This window comes from Euprymna scolopes, chromosome 31 (assembly GCF_053919585.1).
Source record: "Euprymna scolopes isolate OS-2025 chromosome 31, ASM5391958v1, whole genome shotgun sequence".
Lineage (NCBI taxonomy): Eukaryota > Metazoa > Mollusca > Cephalopoda > Sepiida > Sepiolidae > Euprymna > Euprymna scolopes.
Genome location: NC_136512.1, coordinates 67,035,409 through 67,052,592, shown reverse-complemented (window position 1 = coordinate 67,052,592; position 17,184 = coordinate 67,035,409). Strand labels below are relative to the sequence as shown.

The window sequence follows — 17,184 nt, the reverse complement described above, 5'->3', positions numbered from 1 at the left end:
AGAAATTGAATTCCAAACAAACCTATCTCTGGCCAGATCTTTATTTATACCTCTTTCTCTCAAATCCATCTTTATCACTTTGCATTTTTTTTTTTATTGGTCTTACCCTGATGGTTGACATTGTTACATCAACCATTATACATCTACCAACCCAAACACTCTCATCTATTCTTCTTCATCATCATTATGTTTAATTTAATATCCATTTTACATGTTGACATGTGTTTGACAGCTTTTGGAAATTGACTTCCAAACTAACCTAACTCTGGCCAGGTCTTTATCACACTGTCTTTCAAATCTAGCCTTATCAAGTTCTTATGACATGAAAGGAAACTGGAATCTTCAGAATATCTTTATCATTCCAGTAATTATAGGAGCAACTGAACTTGTGAAAAAGAATTTAGAAAAATTAACTGGCAAATATACCCAGTGAACAACGTGCAAGAGAGATTCAAACAATTGCACTTAAAGGGATGGTCAGAATCTTAAAAAGATCTCTTAGTTGGAATATCTAAGTTTGCAGATGAATGTTTAGTATACGCTAGGATGCCCCATTCCCAGCTTAAACAGACTGATAAGAAAATTAAAAAAAAGAAAAAAGAAAAAAGCCTTATCACTTTCTGTTATATTTTCTTTGGCCTTCCCCCTGCCAACTAATCGTGTTACCTCAACAGTTCATATTTACCAACCCAGGCACTTTCATCTATGCTTTCATCATCATCATCATCATCATCATCATCATCATCATCATCATCATACTAGATTTATCTTCCATGCATCATCACACTATGTACACATATGATTGTTTTCCCCTTCATTGTCAATGATAACGTTCTGCTGGTTAATTATGGCAGAAGTTCTTTGAACTTACTCTATCTACATTTCTGAATTTTTGAGATGGAGGATTAGTTATTTGGATTCTTTGGACTACTGTTCTCATTTTGAGTGTCATTTTCACAACGTTTCAGTCAGTATAACCTCCGACCTTCTCCAGGCGTATCTTGTCGAACTCTGGGAATGTTGCGAATTACTTAGGACCTCTATCCAGTCATGGAACTAGAGCATGCTACCCACGTGAAGTAAATAAAGGGTTCTGTTTGAAATTCTGTCCAAATTCCTAAGTCTGACAGAAAGATTCCCAAGTTTGACATGATACACCCGAAGAAGGTCGAAGGTTACAATCAGCCAAAATGTTGTGAAAATGATGCTCAAGATTAGAATAATCGTCTGAAGAATCCAAATAATATGGATTACTCTATCTGCTCGTAATTTTTCTATGTTGAAGCACCTCTACACCTCCATGCAAGAATTGCAGAAACATAATGTCATCATTTCCTCTATTGGGGATATACATGCGATAGGGGACTGCTTATGAATTTGATATTCCCTAGATACTTCTTCTTTCGGGGTAAGTCAGTTCAACTCTATGGACAAATGCTGCTTAAAGAACAATACTGTAATCACACTAACACCTGCTCCACCTCATGCACCTGTGGTATCACCAAGGTGAAAAAAACTTCTGAACAATCTCCAAATGCTTCACCATCCAGATATACTTTGTCATCCCTTTATTTCATTCATGTAGCATAACTTAAATTAAAATGTTTTTTTTTTGGCTTCCAGTGGTTTCACAACATTGCTTCCAAACTTCTCCGAATGGGCCGGACAGGAGAAGGCAGTTTGATGGTAAAAAATTACTTGAAACTCACAATTCTACTCGATCCCGATGACTTGGACATGTTGGCTATTTGGGCTGAATGCAATTTGAGGGCACAAATCAATCTGGATCAGGTAAGGATCAGTTGACCTTTCTCTTTGTGTGTCTCTGAAGCATATGCTTGCACGACCGTTTCCTCATTTCTATAACTCAGCGAGCCCCTATTTTAAGGTTTTTCAACTGGTTCGTTGTTAAGGATGCCATGTTGCATAAAATTAAAAAAAAAAAAAAAAAAAATTTCTTCTTCCATCTGAGTATTTCTGTGATGCTCTAAGATCAGATTAGGCTGTGTGAAGATACTGGCTTTTTGACTTAGAATGCACCGAGCATTAATGTTATTTTTTTTTTCTGTCCCTCTGCAAAACTCAATCATGTGCTACAAATCAAAAACAATTTTAACCCTTATCCCTGAGTGGCTTCCGGGCCTTGATAAGTGGTGATCACTGTGTAAAAAAAAAAAAAAAAAAAAAATTTTCCTCTGCAAAATAACTAAGCCAAACACCATGAATAAATATTTGAAGATATAAAGAACTTGAAGCATAAAAACTTTTGCCCAAATTTCTGGATTCTGCATTAAATGACCTGAAAAGGGTTGATATGTCGTAAAACAAAACAACCAAACCAAACACCATGAATAAATATTTGAAGATATAAAGAACTTGAAGCATAAAAACTTTTGCCCAAATTACTGTATTCGGCATTAAATGATCCGAAAAAGAAGAATCCAGGTTGTCCTTGATGGGCGTATCTCCAAAAAATTTTATATAAATGTGGGTGTGCCACAGGGATCGATTCTTGGACCTTTGTTATTTCTGATATTCATAAATGACTTACCTGATAAAATTGTCTCTTAGATGGGTATATTTGCTGACAACACCGCTCTATAGCAGGCACGTGGGAAAAACTAATGAGCACATATCTAAGGTAATGGCTGAAACCCTACAGGAAGACCTTCAATCTGTAGTGGAATGGGGTCAAAAATGGATGGTAATGTTCAACGCTGCCAAGACAAAGCTCTTTCCTTTTAATAATTACATGAAACCTTACCAACCACCAATAGCTATGGCTAGAGATACTTTACCTGAGAGCACTTCATTCAAGCTCCTTGGCTTAACGTTCACAGGAAGCATGAGTTGGAATAGATACATTGAGATTATTGCTAAGGCTGCTGCAAAGAAAGTGGGCTCTCTCTATCGTGCTAGAAAACTACTTATGCCTGAAAGTATCCTGTACCTCTACAAAGCCACCATTCGCCTGTGTATGGAGTACTGCTGTAACATTTGGGCTGGTGCATCTGCCACTCTCTCTCCTAGACAGGGTCCAAAAGAGAGTCGCCAACCTAATAGGTCCCGAACTGTCATCTAAACTTCAGCCCCTGTCCCACCGACGAAATGTTACATCCCTCTGCCTGTTTTACAAGTATTTTAATGGTGGATGCTCTGATGAATTACAAGCCCTTGTACTCACTTGACGAAAATACCCCCGACAAACCAGACAAGCAGCGAAGTCCCACCCCTATACAGTTGAGATCCCTAGATCTAAGAAAACCTTTTACTCTAATAGCTTCTTCCCCAGAACTGCAGGACTTTAGAATTCTCTTCCGGTTTCTGCTTCCCCAACTGTACTGACATGCAGAAGTTCAAGTGTAATGTGAACAGACATCTTGCTACTAAACTCCTACATAGTACCCCTGCAACTTAGGTCTCTGATAGCAGCCCCCTACATCAAAGTGACAACATGCCTTGTTTGGGGTGAAAATGTAATAAATAAAAAAAAATTTCAAAAATTAAACAACCAATCAAAACCAAGCATTTCTGCAGGCTTGTGAATGAAGACCCAAAAGACACAAAAAGTTTTTTTTTTTCATTATCAACTTCACATTGATATTACAATGCTAACACAATCCTTTTTTTCACTTTTCTATTCTGTATATCACAGGGAGCTCCAGTAAGAGCAAGCACTTAGGATATCTTCGCTATCCAGTGACAAAATCTGTTCTGATATTTTCAATTAACCTGCCAGCATCTTTTTGTATTGTTTTTGTGCATTCCTTGAATGCAAATAAGTTTTGTTTATTTTTCATATCCACAACTCACAATGTTGCCAAAACGTATTCAAATTCAATCAATGGATTTTTTAATTTTTTTTATCTTTAAAAACTTTTTTCATCCTAAACAAGGAACGAATTGCTACTGAAACATGAAGGAGTTACTGTGATTAGGGGCCAGATTTACAGGGAATATCTAAAACATTTGAAACTATATCAAGAGAAGTGTTTTAACTTCTGATCTCGATAATACTTTTAAAGCTCAATTTCACTAAATAAATTTATATTATATTTCTCTTTGTCTGTTCCACTTTTCTCAGAAACTACTGGGCCGATCTGACTGAAATTTTGTATATTCTGATAAGGTACAACAAACTAAGTATTATGGTATCTGTTCAATGCAAAGTTACACATTAACAGGGATTTGTCGCCACCATACCACTTTTATTCTCACTTTTTCTCAGAAACTACGGGGCTAATCTGGCTGAAATTTTCTATGGACCTTTGTTATAATAAGGTGCAGTGGACTATGTATTAGGATATCTGTTTAATGCACAGTTAGGGATTAGTTACTCTAGAAGTTTTCTCAGAAACTACTGGTCCAATTTGGCTTAAATTTTGTATGGATCTTTATGATGATTTGCAGTGAATTAAATATTATGGTATCTGTTTGATGCACAGTTAAGGATTAATAGGGATTAATATTTTTATACCAAAATGAGCTCAAACTTAACCATATTCAACCATCAGTTTGACATAAAACACTCATTCTAAAACTATAACCTTTTCCTGTTTTTAACGGGCCATAAAGTTTAGTATGAAAATAATAATTGACTTGTTACAGTCATTAATAATGCTCGCAAATCAATGGATATTTTCGCTCACTTCTATCCTTTCTTCTGCTTCATTTTTTTTTAAGCCAGCTGATTTCCTACATTAAATAATCTCATTTAATTCTTTTGGACGAAGTAGGGAATCATGGTTGCAAGTAAATGATATAACTTGTTTTTATTATTATCAATATATATATATATATATATATATATATATATATATATATATATATCAATATAAAGTTTGTTTTAAAAAGTTTTACTGTCGTGATATAATAATAATATAACTCGTTTTTATTATCATTTTGAAAAAAAAAGAAAAAAAGCCAATCCAAAGTTTGGTTTAAAAGTTTTATTGTCGCGATATGATAATATAACTAATTTTTATTATTCATTTATTTTATTTAAAAAAAAAAAGTTATTTTTTTTTATTCAATTTTCACCCCAAACAAGGCACAGTGCCACTTTAAAGTCGGGGCTACTATCGGGGGACATAATTTGCAGGGGCATTATGAAGGGAAAGGAGTAGCAAGTAATGCAAAATTTGGTTTAATGTTTTCTTGTTGTAATATTTGCTTACAAAGCCAATGTATGTGTGAAGGTCATGGTCAAACCAATGTCGATTGAAGTGTATCACTTTTTTTCTTTCTTCGCAGTGAAGTCAGTTGAGGTCCTTATTCTCTACTTTGTTGATTTTTTTTTAATCAATCAGAATGCAGTTAATTTGTTGGTTCATTTTTCTTATTAAAGTGAATTTACTTATTTCTGTTGAATAACCAGTCATTTTGTTTCTCATAGCTTGTAAGTTTGATTCTTACTAGTAACGTCACAATCATGATTGCGGCATTCATCCTGGGTCGTTTGGGCTGCTGGTTCTTTCCAACAAGTTCACCACGTCTCAAATACTGACTGATCAGGCACGGTGATTCAAGGTTGCTTCCACTCTGAGTGCGAGCCATTTGTGGTTCCAGCGATGGAACTTGCTAGTAACCTATGATTTGGACATTAAATTTTCAAACTACATGCCAAGCAAAGATGAACCTTTTTATGACTAGGATGAGAAATCGAGGCTATTTCCACTGCTTGATTCACCAGATTCACAATCATCACATCTGCTACAGTATCCTTTTTTTCTTTTTTGTTTCCCCCCATATTAAGACATGGTCATAAAACCGTTATCAATAGACAGAGGCTACTAAGCTAATTAGGGAATGCATAAAACTTAGGAATATCATGATAGACAATACAGAACTACGAAAATGTGACAGTGATACATGTTCATTCACACAATTCTGAGGCAGCACGTTCCTAAGTGGGAAATTGTGTCATCAATATTATTTTTTAGATAGAATGGCTTTGTCAAAGTGAGTGTTTGTTGCATGTCAGGAAACAAAGTTCACATATGTAGACTATTAGTTGAGCCTTAATTTATAGGAATTGCGGCATTGAGAAACAAGCCAGTTTCGCATTGCTAGTATTTATATCAAATATTCCTTCTTTTTTTTTTTCCTTCCAAAATCCTCAAAAGTTGACTCATTATGCCCCACCCCACCCCTATGACACGCTGGACATACTGACATTAAAATCAATTTAGTATTCTGTATTAATTGGGGGGGAAAAAAAACATCCGCCATCAAAACTTATAGAAAATATTTATGTTTAGCCAGTGTTCACACTAATGTTGATTTGAAAAAAAAATGCTTTCCTTTTTAAACTTTCCAGTCCGAGACGTTTTCCTTCTTTTCTTTTATCTTCACTGATTGAGATGTATGAATATGAGTGCGAACACTGGTGAAGCATAGTTTTTTTTAATGTCTCAGAATTTTTTAAATGAGAATTGATAATTTGTATTATTTGGATTTTTTTATGCAATGGCATAAAAACTTTTCATATTTTTTTTTTAAATTAAATTTCTGTAAAGAATTTTTTCACTGAAATTTTCAATTGAAAATTTTATTTTATGAAAATTAACTTAAAATTCTATACCTTGACCACCAAATTGAAGAGTAACATTTCTTTTATAAGATGGAATGATGTTTTTAAAGTTGATTCATTACCAATCTGAACAGCACTGATGTTTAAAAAGCTGAACTAAAAATTTATTATTGAAAAAAAAATGAAACTAATCACATTTGTAATTAAAATAGCTTCATAATACAAACCAACCTACAAAAAAGCTAATCATCGTACTAAAAAGAAAGAAAAAAATTACATTATTAGAAAGAGTAAAGATTAAATGTTATTTACGTACTAATTTCATAGATATAATTAAAAAATACATCATAAATTACATTTTACAAAACTGTCATTGTTTTTGACCTATTATGCTGCATAAACAGGCCATTAAAATTTTATTCACTAAAGTTTTCAACTTGAAAATTTTTTATGAAAACTATCTTAAAATTCGGTGCTTCTATTTTAAACGAACGAAATTCGAATATTAAAACATTAAATTGCCATGTCACAAATAGTAACATATCTAAAAATTACTGAAAACAATATGGTATGAAACTAATTATTAATCAAAAACAATTTTTGCTAAAGTTTAGCTTGGGTAATGGAATTTGTCCGACATTTCGTAATAATGTTCATCACGTGACGTAGGCTACAGAACTTAATTATCTCCCCTGTCAACCAGTCTCTTTTTTAGTAAGCACTAGCGAGGGGTACCCGGCGTTGCCCGGGTGTTTTTCGGGGTATGTGAAAAAAACCTGAAAATGTGAAAAAAAACAGGTGCCCGTGAAAAAAAAACGAAGCCTTCATGACGCGCAGTTGGAAAATAGTAAAGTGTTAAAAAAAAAAAACAGGTGCGTGTTTTTGATTGATGTGACGGCGATAGGTATTCAGCAGTAAGCATTTTGTGCGGGACAGTTTTGAATGAGGTGAATAAATCGGTTTGTTTGTTTTTAAAAACCCGCTCCCTGTTTATTAGGAGGAGCGAAATAAAAGCTACAGTCTGATATGACAAAGTCGACATTGAACAAACGTTACTTAGCTCTCTTGAGACAACTGGCTTTCGACCTGTGATTACAGTCGAGTTTCGCCTTTTTTTATACCGAAAACCGAATGTAACGCGTGCCGATGCGGGAAATGTCGAATAATTAACGTTTGAAAGTCAATAAAATTAAATAGACAGGCGAGCTCCGTGGGTAAGTCTGAGATATTACAATTTATAGATGATATAAAAAGTTTTAAGAAGTTGTGAACCGAGCAAGCGCTTCTCTGAAAGAAGCCTTTTGTGGACATCGAGGAAAAGCGTACATACATACATGATGATTGCAACGTCTTGTCAGACGAGTGCCACTCCCTCAGACATTTAAAATCCATGAGCCCAAATGTCTGAGGGAGTATCTATACAAATATGATGTTACAGAATCTCAGCTTTGTACGACAGCTAAGTCTTTCTCTCGGTTCAAAATGTTGAGATCCAGCAACAAGCAAGAGCAAGATAGCCAGCAACAAATTAAACTGCAGACCAGCTTAATGCGGGTACTGGTCTTCCGCTTTATGGTTTTTTAAATCAGAGATTTGCTTCTCCTAGAAAGGTTGCCTTCACCACGGCTTACGGGAGCCCTCTCTACCCCAATACACATATACACACACACAAATATACACGGTGCTAGTTGGCCGTTGACCCAGAAAAAGAGTTCATTTGCCCTTACATACATACATACATACATTTTCGCTTTTATATATATAGATAATATAGTGATTTCGCTATTTCAGAAATTGCTTTCTTTTTCATTGATAATTATTTTTCTACCTTATCTTTTTTCATAATTTTTGTATATGTTACTGTTTGCTCTATGATAATTATGTAGGTAGCATTTGCTTAACTTGAAATTCAATATTTCGATTCATTTGTTTGATATAGAAGCAGATAAAATTCTATACCTCAATCACCAAATTGAAGCGTTATTTTATATGATGGAATGATTTTTCAGAGTGAAGCATGATATTTTTATGTCTCAGAATTTTTTAGACGAGAATTGATAATTTGTATTTGGATTCCCTTAACAAATGGCCTGAATTTTTTGTAAAAAAAAAAAAAAAAAAAAAAAAATTTAATTTCTTATTCTCATCCATGTGTTTACTCATTTAGGTGTTTTCCGCAGTGAAAAGAATCTTCCAGACTAGTTATTGGCAACGTCAGGTTTGTCACGTGATTGTTCCCTTCCCACAATAATTTGCACTGTATATCCTCCACTCCAAAATAAAGACCAATGTGTATTTATTTGTATGTATGTTATATGTTGTCAGTGTTTGTATAAAGCATTGAGATGTTACTTGCTAATAGTGCTTATCCCATAGCCAAGTGGTTAGAGTTGTCGACTATCAACTATATAGTCATATGTTCGATTTCGGCTTGGGAATGGGTGCTAGTCTAGTCACACTGAACAGCTGCCTGTAGTTTAGGAGTGGATTCTGTATATAAAAATATTCTAACATATAAATGCACCTAACTTTAAATTACTACTATCCTCCATGTGTACCCAATGCTTACAGGTATCATAAAAAATTGAATTGCATCTGACTACCTTTTCCACAAACTGATCAGATAAACTTTCCTCTTTTTGCCAGCTTGCCAACATGAACTACTGATCATTACTTTGGTGGTTTGGGAGCATTTACTTCCAGACCTTTACTTTCCTTAGTGTTATGAATGAACAAAGAACAAAGTGATATATGAATGAAACTGATTTATTACCGTATGTACACATGCACGGATTACTACAAACAACCTCAACAGCTTTACCATCCAGATTTACTTTCTTCAAATCTTATTTCTTATCTATCTCCATTGTCTTAAAACTTCTTGCACGCAACTTGGCTATCATCTCTCAACCTATTAGTAATTCCACTGCACTCCTTGTGTAACCATGCATCTGATTACCTTTTCCACAAAATGAGCAGACAAATTTTTCACTTTGGCAGCTTCCCAACTACAATCGGTGATCATCACTTTGGTTTTGGTAACATTCACTTTCAGATCTTTACGTTCCATAGCATTCCTCCAAGTTTTTAACTTAGCAAATAGGTTTTTCCATTGTTTCGCAGGCAAGTACTAAAAACTATACCCAGTGAACAAAGTGCAGGAGAGATACAAACAAGTGTGCTTAAAGGCACGGTTAGAATCTTAAAAAAATCTCCCACTTGCACACAAATTGGTTATCCTCTTTCGACCTACCAGTAATCCCATTGCACTTCTTGTGTACCCAATGCAAAAAAATTGAATTGCACCAGAATCCCCTTCTACAAACAAAGCAGTGGACATCTCTTTTAGGAAGCTTTTCCAACACTACAGCCACTTATTATCATTTTAGCTTTGGTATCACTTATTTTTAGACCTTTACTTTCCATAGAATTCCTCCAAGTTTTTTAGTGAGGTAAATCCTTCGTTTCATTGGCACTAAATCATCAACATACTAAAATGGAGTACTGTTGCCACATCTGGGCAGGAGCTGTTCGGTACACCCTATCCAGCCTTGATAGAGTTCAAAACCGGCTTCGAAACCTAGTAGGTTTTTGTCTTCCCTGCAACCACAAAAGAAACGTTGTGAACCTGTCTCTGCTCTATCATTATTTTCATGGCAAATGCTCGACTGAACTTCAATCTATGATTTCCCGTTGCTAAACTTTTACAAAAAACACTCGATTAGCTACAACCACTATAAACGATTTCCCCTACTTTCTATATGTGTCTAAATCTAAATGCAGATTCCCTGAACAAGGCTTTCCTAGAACTGTCTGTGGAACACTGTTCCGCTGGCCTGCTTCCCGGTTGAATACAACATGGGAGCCTTCAAATCCAATGTAAACAAGATCTTGTTGAACCGTCCCCATAAATAACCAAATTCTACCCAATTTACACCATTAACGATTACTACATATTTATTAGGTACCTCCAATGCGCGCCACAGTTTAACCCCCCCCCCCTACATGTAATACATATGATATTAAATTCAAATATTACACGATATGAAGTTTAAACAGATTTTTTTAATAACAGGTTTCCAATAATAAAAAAATATATTCATATAAGAGAATATAAGACTATTGAGATAATAAAAATTGTAAATCCAAAATCGTCCTAAAAAGAATTCGTTTTGATTTTATTATTTAAATTGATAGAGGGTGGTTCTTATGTTTTGCGCATTTTTTTTCAAAAATGTACGGAGGCTTGTAAGGAACATTATCTTTAAATACATGTGTCAACAGAAGACGTTAATATTAATTTTATTTTATTAACTCTAGTCTGTGTAATTCGTTAATAAAAATGTATTTGTTTTACGAAAGGTAAGTTTTATATTATTTTTTTATCCATAGCAAAAAAAAAAAAGAAAAATGTTACTTTCATTAACAATTATAACGCGAACGTTTAGCCATAGAAATTGACACAAACACACAAAATGATGACGTCACTATTAAGTGTGTAATACTGACGTTTTACACATCATCGTGGAGGTACCTAATATTCATTAACCCTTATCCTTGAGTGGCCTTCGAGCCTTGATAAGTGATGACTCCTAAGTAAAAAATAAAATAAGAAAACATACAGCATCTCTTCCGGACAACTTGTATGAAACCTTCTGAATATTGCTTCTTTAACTCAACAAATACGTCATTTATTGTTTCACAGACAAGTACTAACTCATCAGCATGCAGTATTGCAGCATCTTTTCCGGATAACCTGTATGGAACTCTTTGGACAATGGTTCTAAGACAGAAATTAAAAGCAAACTCTGTACAAAACTGATGTACTCCTATGTTTGTATTGTTTTAATTGTTTGGACAATCATTCTCATCTTGAGTGTTATTGGCACAACGTTTCAGTCGATGAACTCTCTGACCATCGTCAGGTGTACATTTTTTTTTTTTTTCAAGTAAAGAAAAGGAAGTTAGCTCTGTATTGTAAGAAATCGGACTGTGAGTTTAAAGGTGTGTTCGTAAATTATAAAAAAGTCACTTTTCAGGGGTCACTAGGGTACTTTCCTATGATTCAATTTTTAACTGAATCCTTCTGCTCATTGTCACTATTAGTAAAAAAAAAAAATTTTACGAAACCGTGGACATAATTGCATGCATGTTTTTTTTTTTTTTTTTTTTTTTTTTTCAAGAAAACAATGCCAGAGAGGCAACTCTAAGAAAAAATTTTTTTTTTTTTTGCGATTATCTCCCTTGGGTTGGGCATACCTTGTGGAAGGGTTCAAAAAAACGAAAGAAAGAAACCTTTTTTAAATTGTTTTGTTTTTTTGTTTTTTCCTGTCCAAACAATCAAAACAATACAAACATATCACATCTCAAAAAATTCAGAACTGATGTACTCCTATTTTAACATTTAAAGCTGTCAAAAAATTTGCTTTTGATTTCTGAATTACATTCTAAATAATTCCCTCCCAATTATCAAATTCTTAATTAAGCTCAACTTCATAAACTGTAGTCATCATCATATATGAATCCAGAGATTCTGTTATTGGCATAGATTTCTCCGATATTATTCTAGCTAGAATTCTTTCTAGAAAGACTTCGGATACTTGCAAGAGGGATCATGTGAAATTTGACACCATCCTAAGTGAAAGTGATTTTTTGTGGAATGAACTAGATTCAAATGCACACCTGAGGAACTGTATTTCATTTGCCTGCTTTCCAGCTGATTACAATATGGTCGTCTTCAAGTCCAACGTAAACAAGTTCTTGATGAACTGTTCCCCTTAAGTAATCCAATTTACCAAATTTACACTACTGATGATTACTACGATATTGTTTCATTGACTCTTATCCTCAAGTGGCCTCTGAGCCTTGATAAGCGGTAACTCCTACGTAAAAAAAAAAAAAAAAAATGGGGGATCCTATGTTGTCGGTTCATGCTGTTAACCAACATCGCCTCCCATAAACCATAGTAAAAAGATGATTTCTGCTTAACCTTTAGTTGTGTAGGGACTCAAGGAAATGGTAAAGTTAATTGAATAAAGAAATATGCTTTCAACATCATTTTGCCCGATAAGTTGAATTTCACTGTTGTAGTTATACATTCTATATTCTTTGTGCAAGGGAAATAATTTAATTTACCTTTTTTTTTTTATTTTTGCACGTAGCGGTTTGCTATTATGGATTTATGGATACTCCGGGGGAGTGTTAGGAAGTGATTCATGAAAAAGGGAAAAAGTTATTAAAAGTAACAAAAACAAAAACAAAAAAAAAACATGACAATGGCTAGAAATGATTCGTCAAGACACACAAAGCCGAATACTCAGAAATAGGATGAGTAGTCATCTGGGAACGGCAGAGTAAGACAGAAAATGTTGATGTAGGATTTTTGATCCTGTATTCAATATGTTTAGAAGTTTCGATTTAGTTTAGGACAGTTTTTCAGTTTGTGGCAATTGACGGTTTGGAGCAGATCAGACAGAACTTTAGCAGATGAGATGAACTGATCAACCAACTAACAAAAATGTCTTCACAGACAGCTATTAACAAACAATGTTTGAAGTCCTTTATCACGCACATTCAGAGCACAATTGATTTATACACAATGTATCGGAGTTGTGTTTTCTTTTGTGAGCTTGTGTTTTATTTATTTATTTTTTTTTTTGTGGTACTTGTACAGTTTAATCAAGACATAAAAAATGGAAATATTGAAAATAAGTTATATTCTATGTACCCGTTATGGAATGAAATTCTCCGGAAAAAAAAAGAAAGTTCACATAATTCGATCAAGTAGTTTTTTTTTTTTTTCTGCAAGCTGAAGGTAGCCATGTTTGAATTTTTAGACCATGATGAAGAAAGGGGGGGGGCACAGGGAGATAACTCAGTCTAAAACATCGACACCCCCTCCTCATGGTTAAATAAAAGCTTCTCTTCCTTTTGTATTCAAACATGACTACCTTCAGCTCGCTATCATAAAAAATTGTATTTTTGCTGTAAAAAAAAAATACTTGATCAAATTATAGTAAATTTTTTTTTTTTTTTTTTTTTTTTGAGAACTTCATTCCATAAACAGGTATGTACAATATAAATTTTTTTCGATATTTCTATTGTTTAATGCTTTGATTAAACTGTACAAGTTTAGGTTTAAACTTTTTTGTAATTGTAAACCAATGCTTGCACTCTCAGCAATCATCAATATGAGAGATGACAACACGGCCAAAATGATATAAAGATGAAGGCCACTACAAACCCACAGCAAACAGTGCTGGGGGTCAACAATTGTCAAGATGGTGGTGGTGGTAGGATGGCATGGTTCTACAGTGTTATTCAATTCTTCTATATTTATTTCAAGTTTTTTATTCTTGGTTCAACTAGAAATGCCAATTTTTAGTTTTATGCTTGTGTGTTTGCTAATGTGTTTTTTAATTATATCTGTCTTTATAAAATTAAATATGCTTATATTTATATGTGCATCATTAATTCCCAAACTAATTAACTGATCATTATGAATTTTGGAACACAGCTGATAGACATAGGTGTTAGGTATCAGTTAATTAATTTTCCAAATTTTAGTTTCTTTCAAGTATTTTAAAGGGATGTTAGAGGGCGTAATATAGACACAACCTCCTATTTGTAAATTTAAATATTTCAGAGTTGCATATTCATAGTCATTAAGCACCAACTGAGTAAAATTCTCTAAATTTCAATTTCTTCTTAGGACGTTTTGATCTTAAGCCTTAAATTTTAGAATCAATATCATGTAATGGATTTTGACCAGAATTTGAAGAATTTGGGGCATGAAAAGTAGTGCAAAACTCTTGTTTATGGAATTAATTTTACCCGTTATGGGACAGTATTCTTGTAGTAGAAATAGAAGCAAAACCCAAAGTAATATGCAAATCAGAACCCGACAAAGAATAAATGAAAACTTCTTTGGCACGAAATAACACAAGAGTTATGTCATCAAACACAGCCAATTAAATAACAGTTAAAAATTTTAAATGGCACTCGAGTTCTGTTTCCAGCAGGAAGTCTCATAGGTATAATATTCATCTTCAATTTTATAATTGGCAAACTGAATAGAAAATTAATGGACAAACTAAGATGGAGTTTACATGTTAGTTTCCTACTGAATTTGCCTGTTAGTTTTCTGCTCAATTTGGCTGTTCATTTTATATTCAATTAGAATATCGGAGATATGCCCCATACCTATAGGATTTTGTGCTGGGTAAGTGCCATTTAAAACTTTTTCCGCTATGACAAAAAGGGTTAGTGTACTTCCACTGCTTGTGAATACATCATTCTATTACTTATGGCTAACACTTTTAAGCCCTATATAGTTACTTTATCCCAGTTGTCTACTTCACCTAAACAATCCCAACTTGCATATTTCACTCTATGAAGACTTTATTTTCTGAATTGTATAATACAAGAAAATGTTGTTTATCCTGAACAACATGGCTTTAAAACATACCTACTTTATCCAGGATATTGAGCACTTTTTGATTGCTTTATGGCAGAGGTTCTCAACAAGGTTTGTTACAATATTTTTTATTGTAATGGGGTATGATCCCGCACAGTTGGGAGATTCTATTTATAAACGATGCTGCTAAGAACTGACGAATCAAATTAAATCACATTCTGCTACAAACTAATCAGAAACCAGAGTTGCTCCATAAATATTAAACCTTTTCTGTAGCAATTTCGCATGTTTTCTTCATGTCAACATGAGAAGAATCTTTTGCTCTTTGGATTCCAACTTGAGAACTGTCTACTGCGAACCAGTCACCTCCTAGGACTTGTGTAGAACAACGAACCATCGGAAACTGTTCTGTCTACTGCGAACCAGTCACCTCCCAGGACGTGTGTAGAACAATGAACCATTGGAAACTGTTCTGTCTACTGTGAAGCAGTCACATCCCAGGACTTGTGTAGAACAACAAACCATCGGAAACTGTTCTGTCTACTGCGAAGCAGTCACATCCCAGGACTTGTGTAGAACAATAAACCATTGGAAACTGTTCTGTCTACTGCGAAGCAGTCACCTCCCAGGACTTGTGTAGAACAACGAACCATAATAATTTATCCCTAGGGAGTAAAAAAAATTATATAGTCGAGGGTAAACTTTTTTTTCTGTCACTTCATGATAGCTAGGGATTTTTTGTATAGGAGTAGGGGGTAAATGGAGAAAGCCCATGGGGTCAATGATAGATGAAAGGTTAAGAATGGCTGCTTTATGCCAAATTTCTAGAGTAAATGTGGTATTGTGGTGACTAATCCCTATTAATCCATAAATGTACATTGGGCAGATACCATAATACATAGTTCACTGCACCTTTTCATAACAAAGATCCATACAAAATTTCATGCAGATCCACTAAGTAATTTCCTGGAAAACTTCTAGAGTAAATCTGGTATTGTGATAACTAATCCATATGGAGAGTAGATAATACAGTGGATGTGTTATCGGCAGCTCCAGTAACTCTCGCTTCTCCTATTTTGTCATCCAGTCCTCATTCAATGAGTGATTTTTCTGACAAAGGGGGAAGAAAAAGCTGCTTAAAGGTCGGTAGTACTTGGTGACCAGTAGTCTGAGATGTCGGAAATTTTTCTGTCTCTATCTGTCCTTGTGGCCATGTCACTAGTAAGGGTGCTGGAGGTAAACGTTTGTCTGGGCTGACGTTATCCGCCTGATAGTCAGGGACCTAAACCTTGGATTAACCACTAAGGAGGCTGTCCTATCAGCAGGCGCAAAGTACTGGGACTGCTGTATTGCCATTTGGTGAGTGGATCTGGACCATGCAGTAGTCTCTGGTGGGGCCTCTCGATGCCATACTAGTGGGTAATTGTTACGGCTTTACCTTTTCGTGCGCTACAAAAAATAAATTTCCTGTCTTTTTCTCTCTTACTTTCCCTCTCTGTACTGCTCTAACCAAGTATGCCGGCCTATTCCACAAATCCCCCAAACCTCAACATGAAATATCTCCAGAATAAAAACTCGATTAAACCTAGAACCCCATCTTCCAACGTAGACCCCTACTACCAGGTCTCCTTCTCCAACATCAGGGGTCTACGTTCCAACCTTCCAGAGGTTGAAACCCAATTACAGGAGACAAAACCGGACATATTCTTTCTAAGTGAAACTGGAATAGGGCCGACCACTTCCCTAGATGAGTTCATAATTAACGGATACTCAAATTTAACAGCTAAATCTGACCCCCAAGATCGCCATGGGCATGGAATATGTGCCTACATTAAGGATGGCTTCCCGTGTGGCAGGGATATCTCTAGAGAAGATCCTAATTTACCCTATATGTGCTTCAGGGTTGCACTTGCTAACACCACTGCATTTATATTTGCCCTCTATAGGCCCCACAACAGCGGAGTTACTATCTTTAAGAGCATATCTGAGAAAATAGACCACATACTGTCTTCACATCCCTCGGCTAACATCCACATATGTGGTGACTTCAACGTCCATAACGTGGAATGGCTGACCCATTCAAATAAGACAGACGATGAGGGGAGGTTTTGTCATGATTTTGCCATTGCTTATGATCTCACTCAGATTGTTCGTGAACCCACCCGTGTGCCCGATACAGCCGGTCAATATGCAAGCCTCTTAGACCTTTTTCTCTCAACTTCCCCTGAGCTATGTT

General features: G+C 35.0%; 2 protein-coding genes across 3 annotated transcripts in view; one reads left to right on the top strand and one right to left on the bottom strand.

The window, feature by feature from the left end:
• Positions 1 to 17,184, bottom strand: part of LOC145255790 (serine/arginine-rich splicing factor 6-like) — a 563,981-nt gene that overhangs the window by 367,786 nt on the left and 179,011 nt on the right. The gene's annotated exons all lie outside the window — the stretch shown is intronic.
• The window catches only part of LOC145255784 (F-box only protein 21-like), an 83,449-nt gene that overhangs the window by 54,206 nt on the left and 12,059 nt on the right, over positions 1 to 17,184 (top strand). For both annotated transcript variants that reach the window (XM_080114456.1, XM_080114455.1), the window contains exon 8: positions 1,624 to 1,791. In XM_080114456.1, coding sequence (XP_079970582.1) covers positions 1,624 to 1,791 — 168 coding nt within the window. The remainder of the gene's footprint in view (positions 1 to 1,623; positions 1,792 to 17,184) is intronic.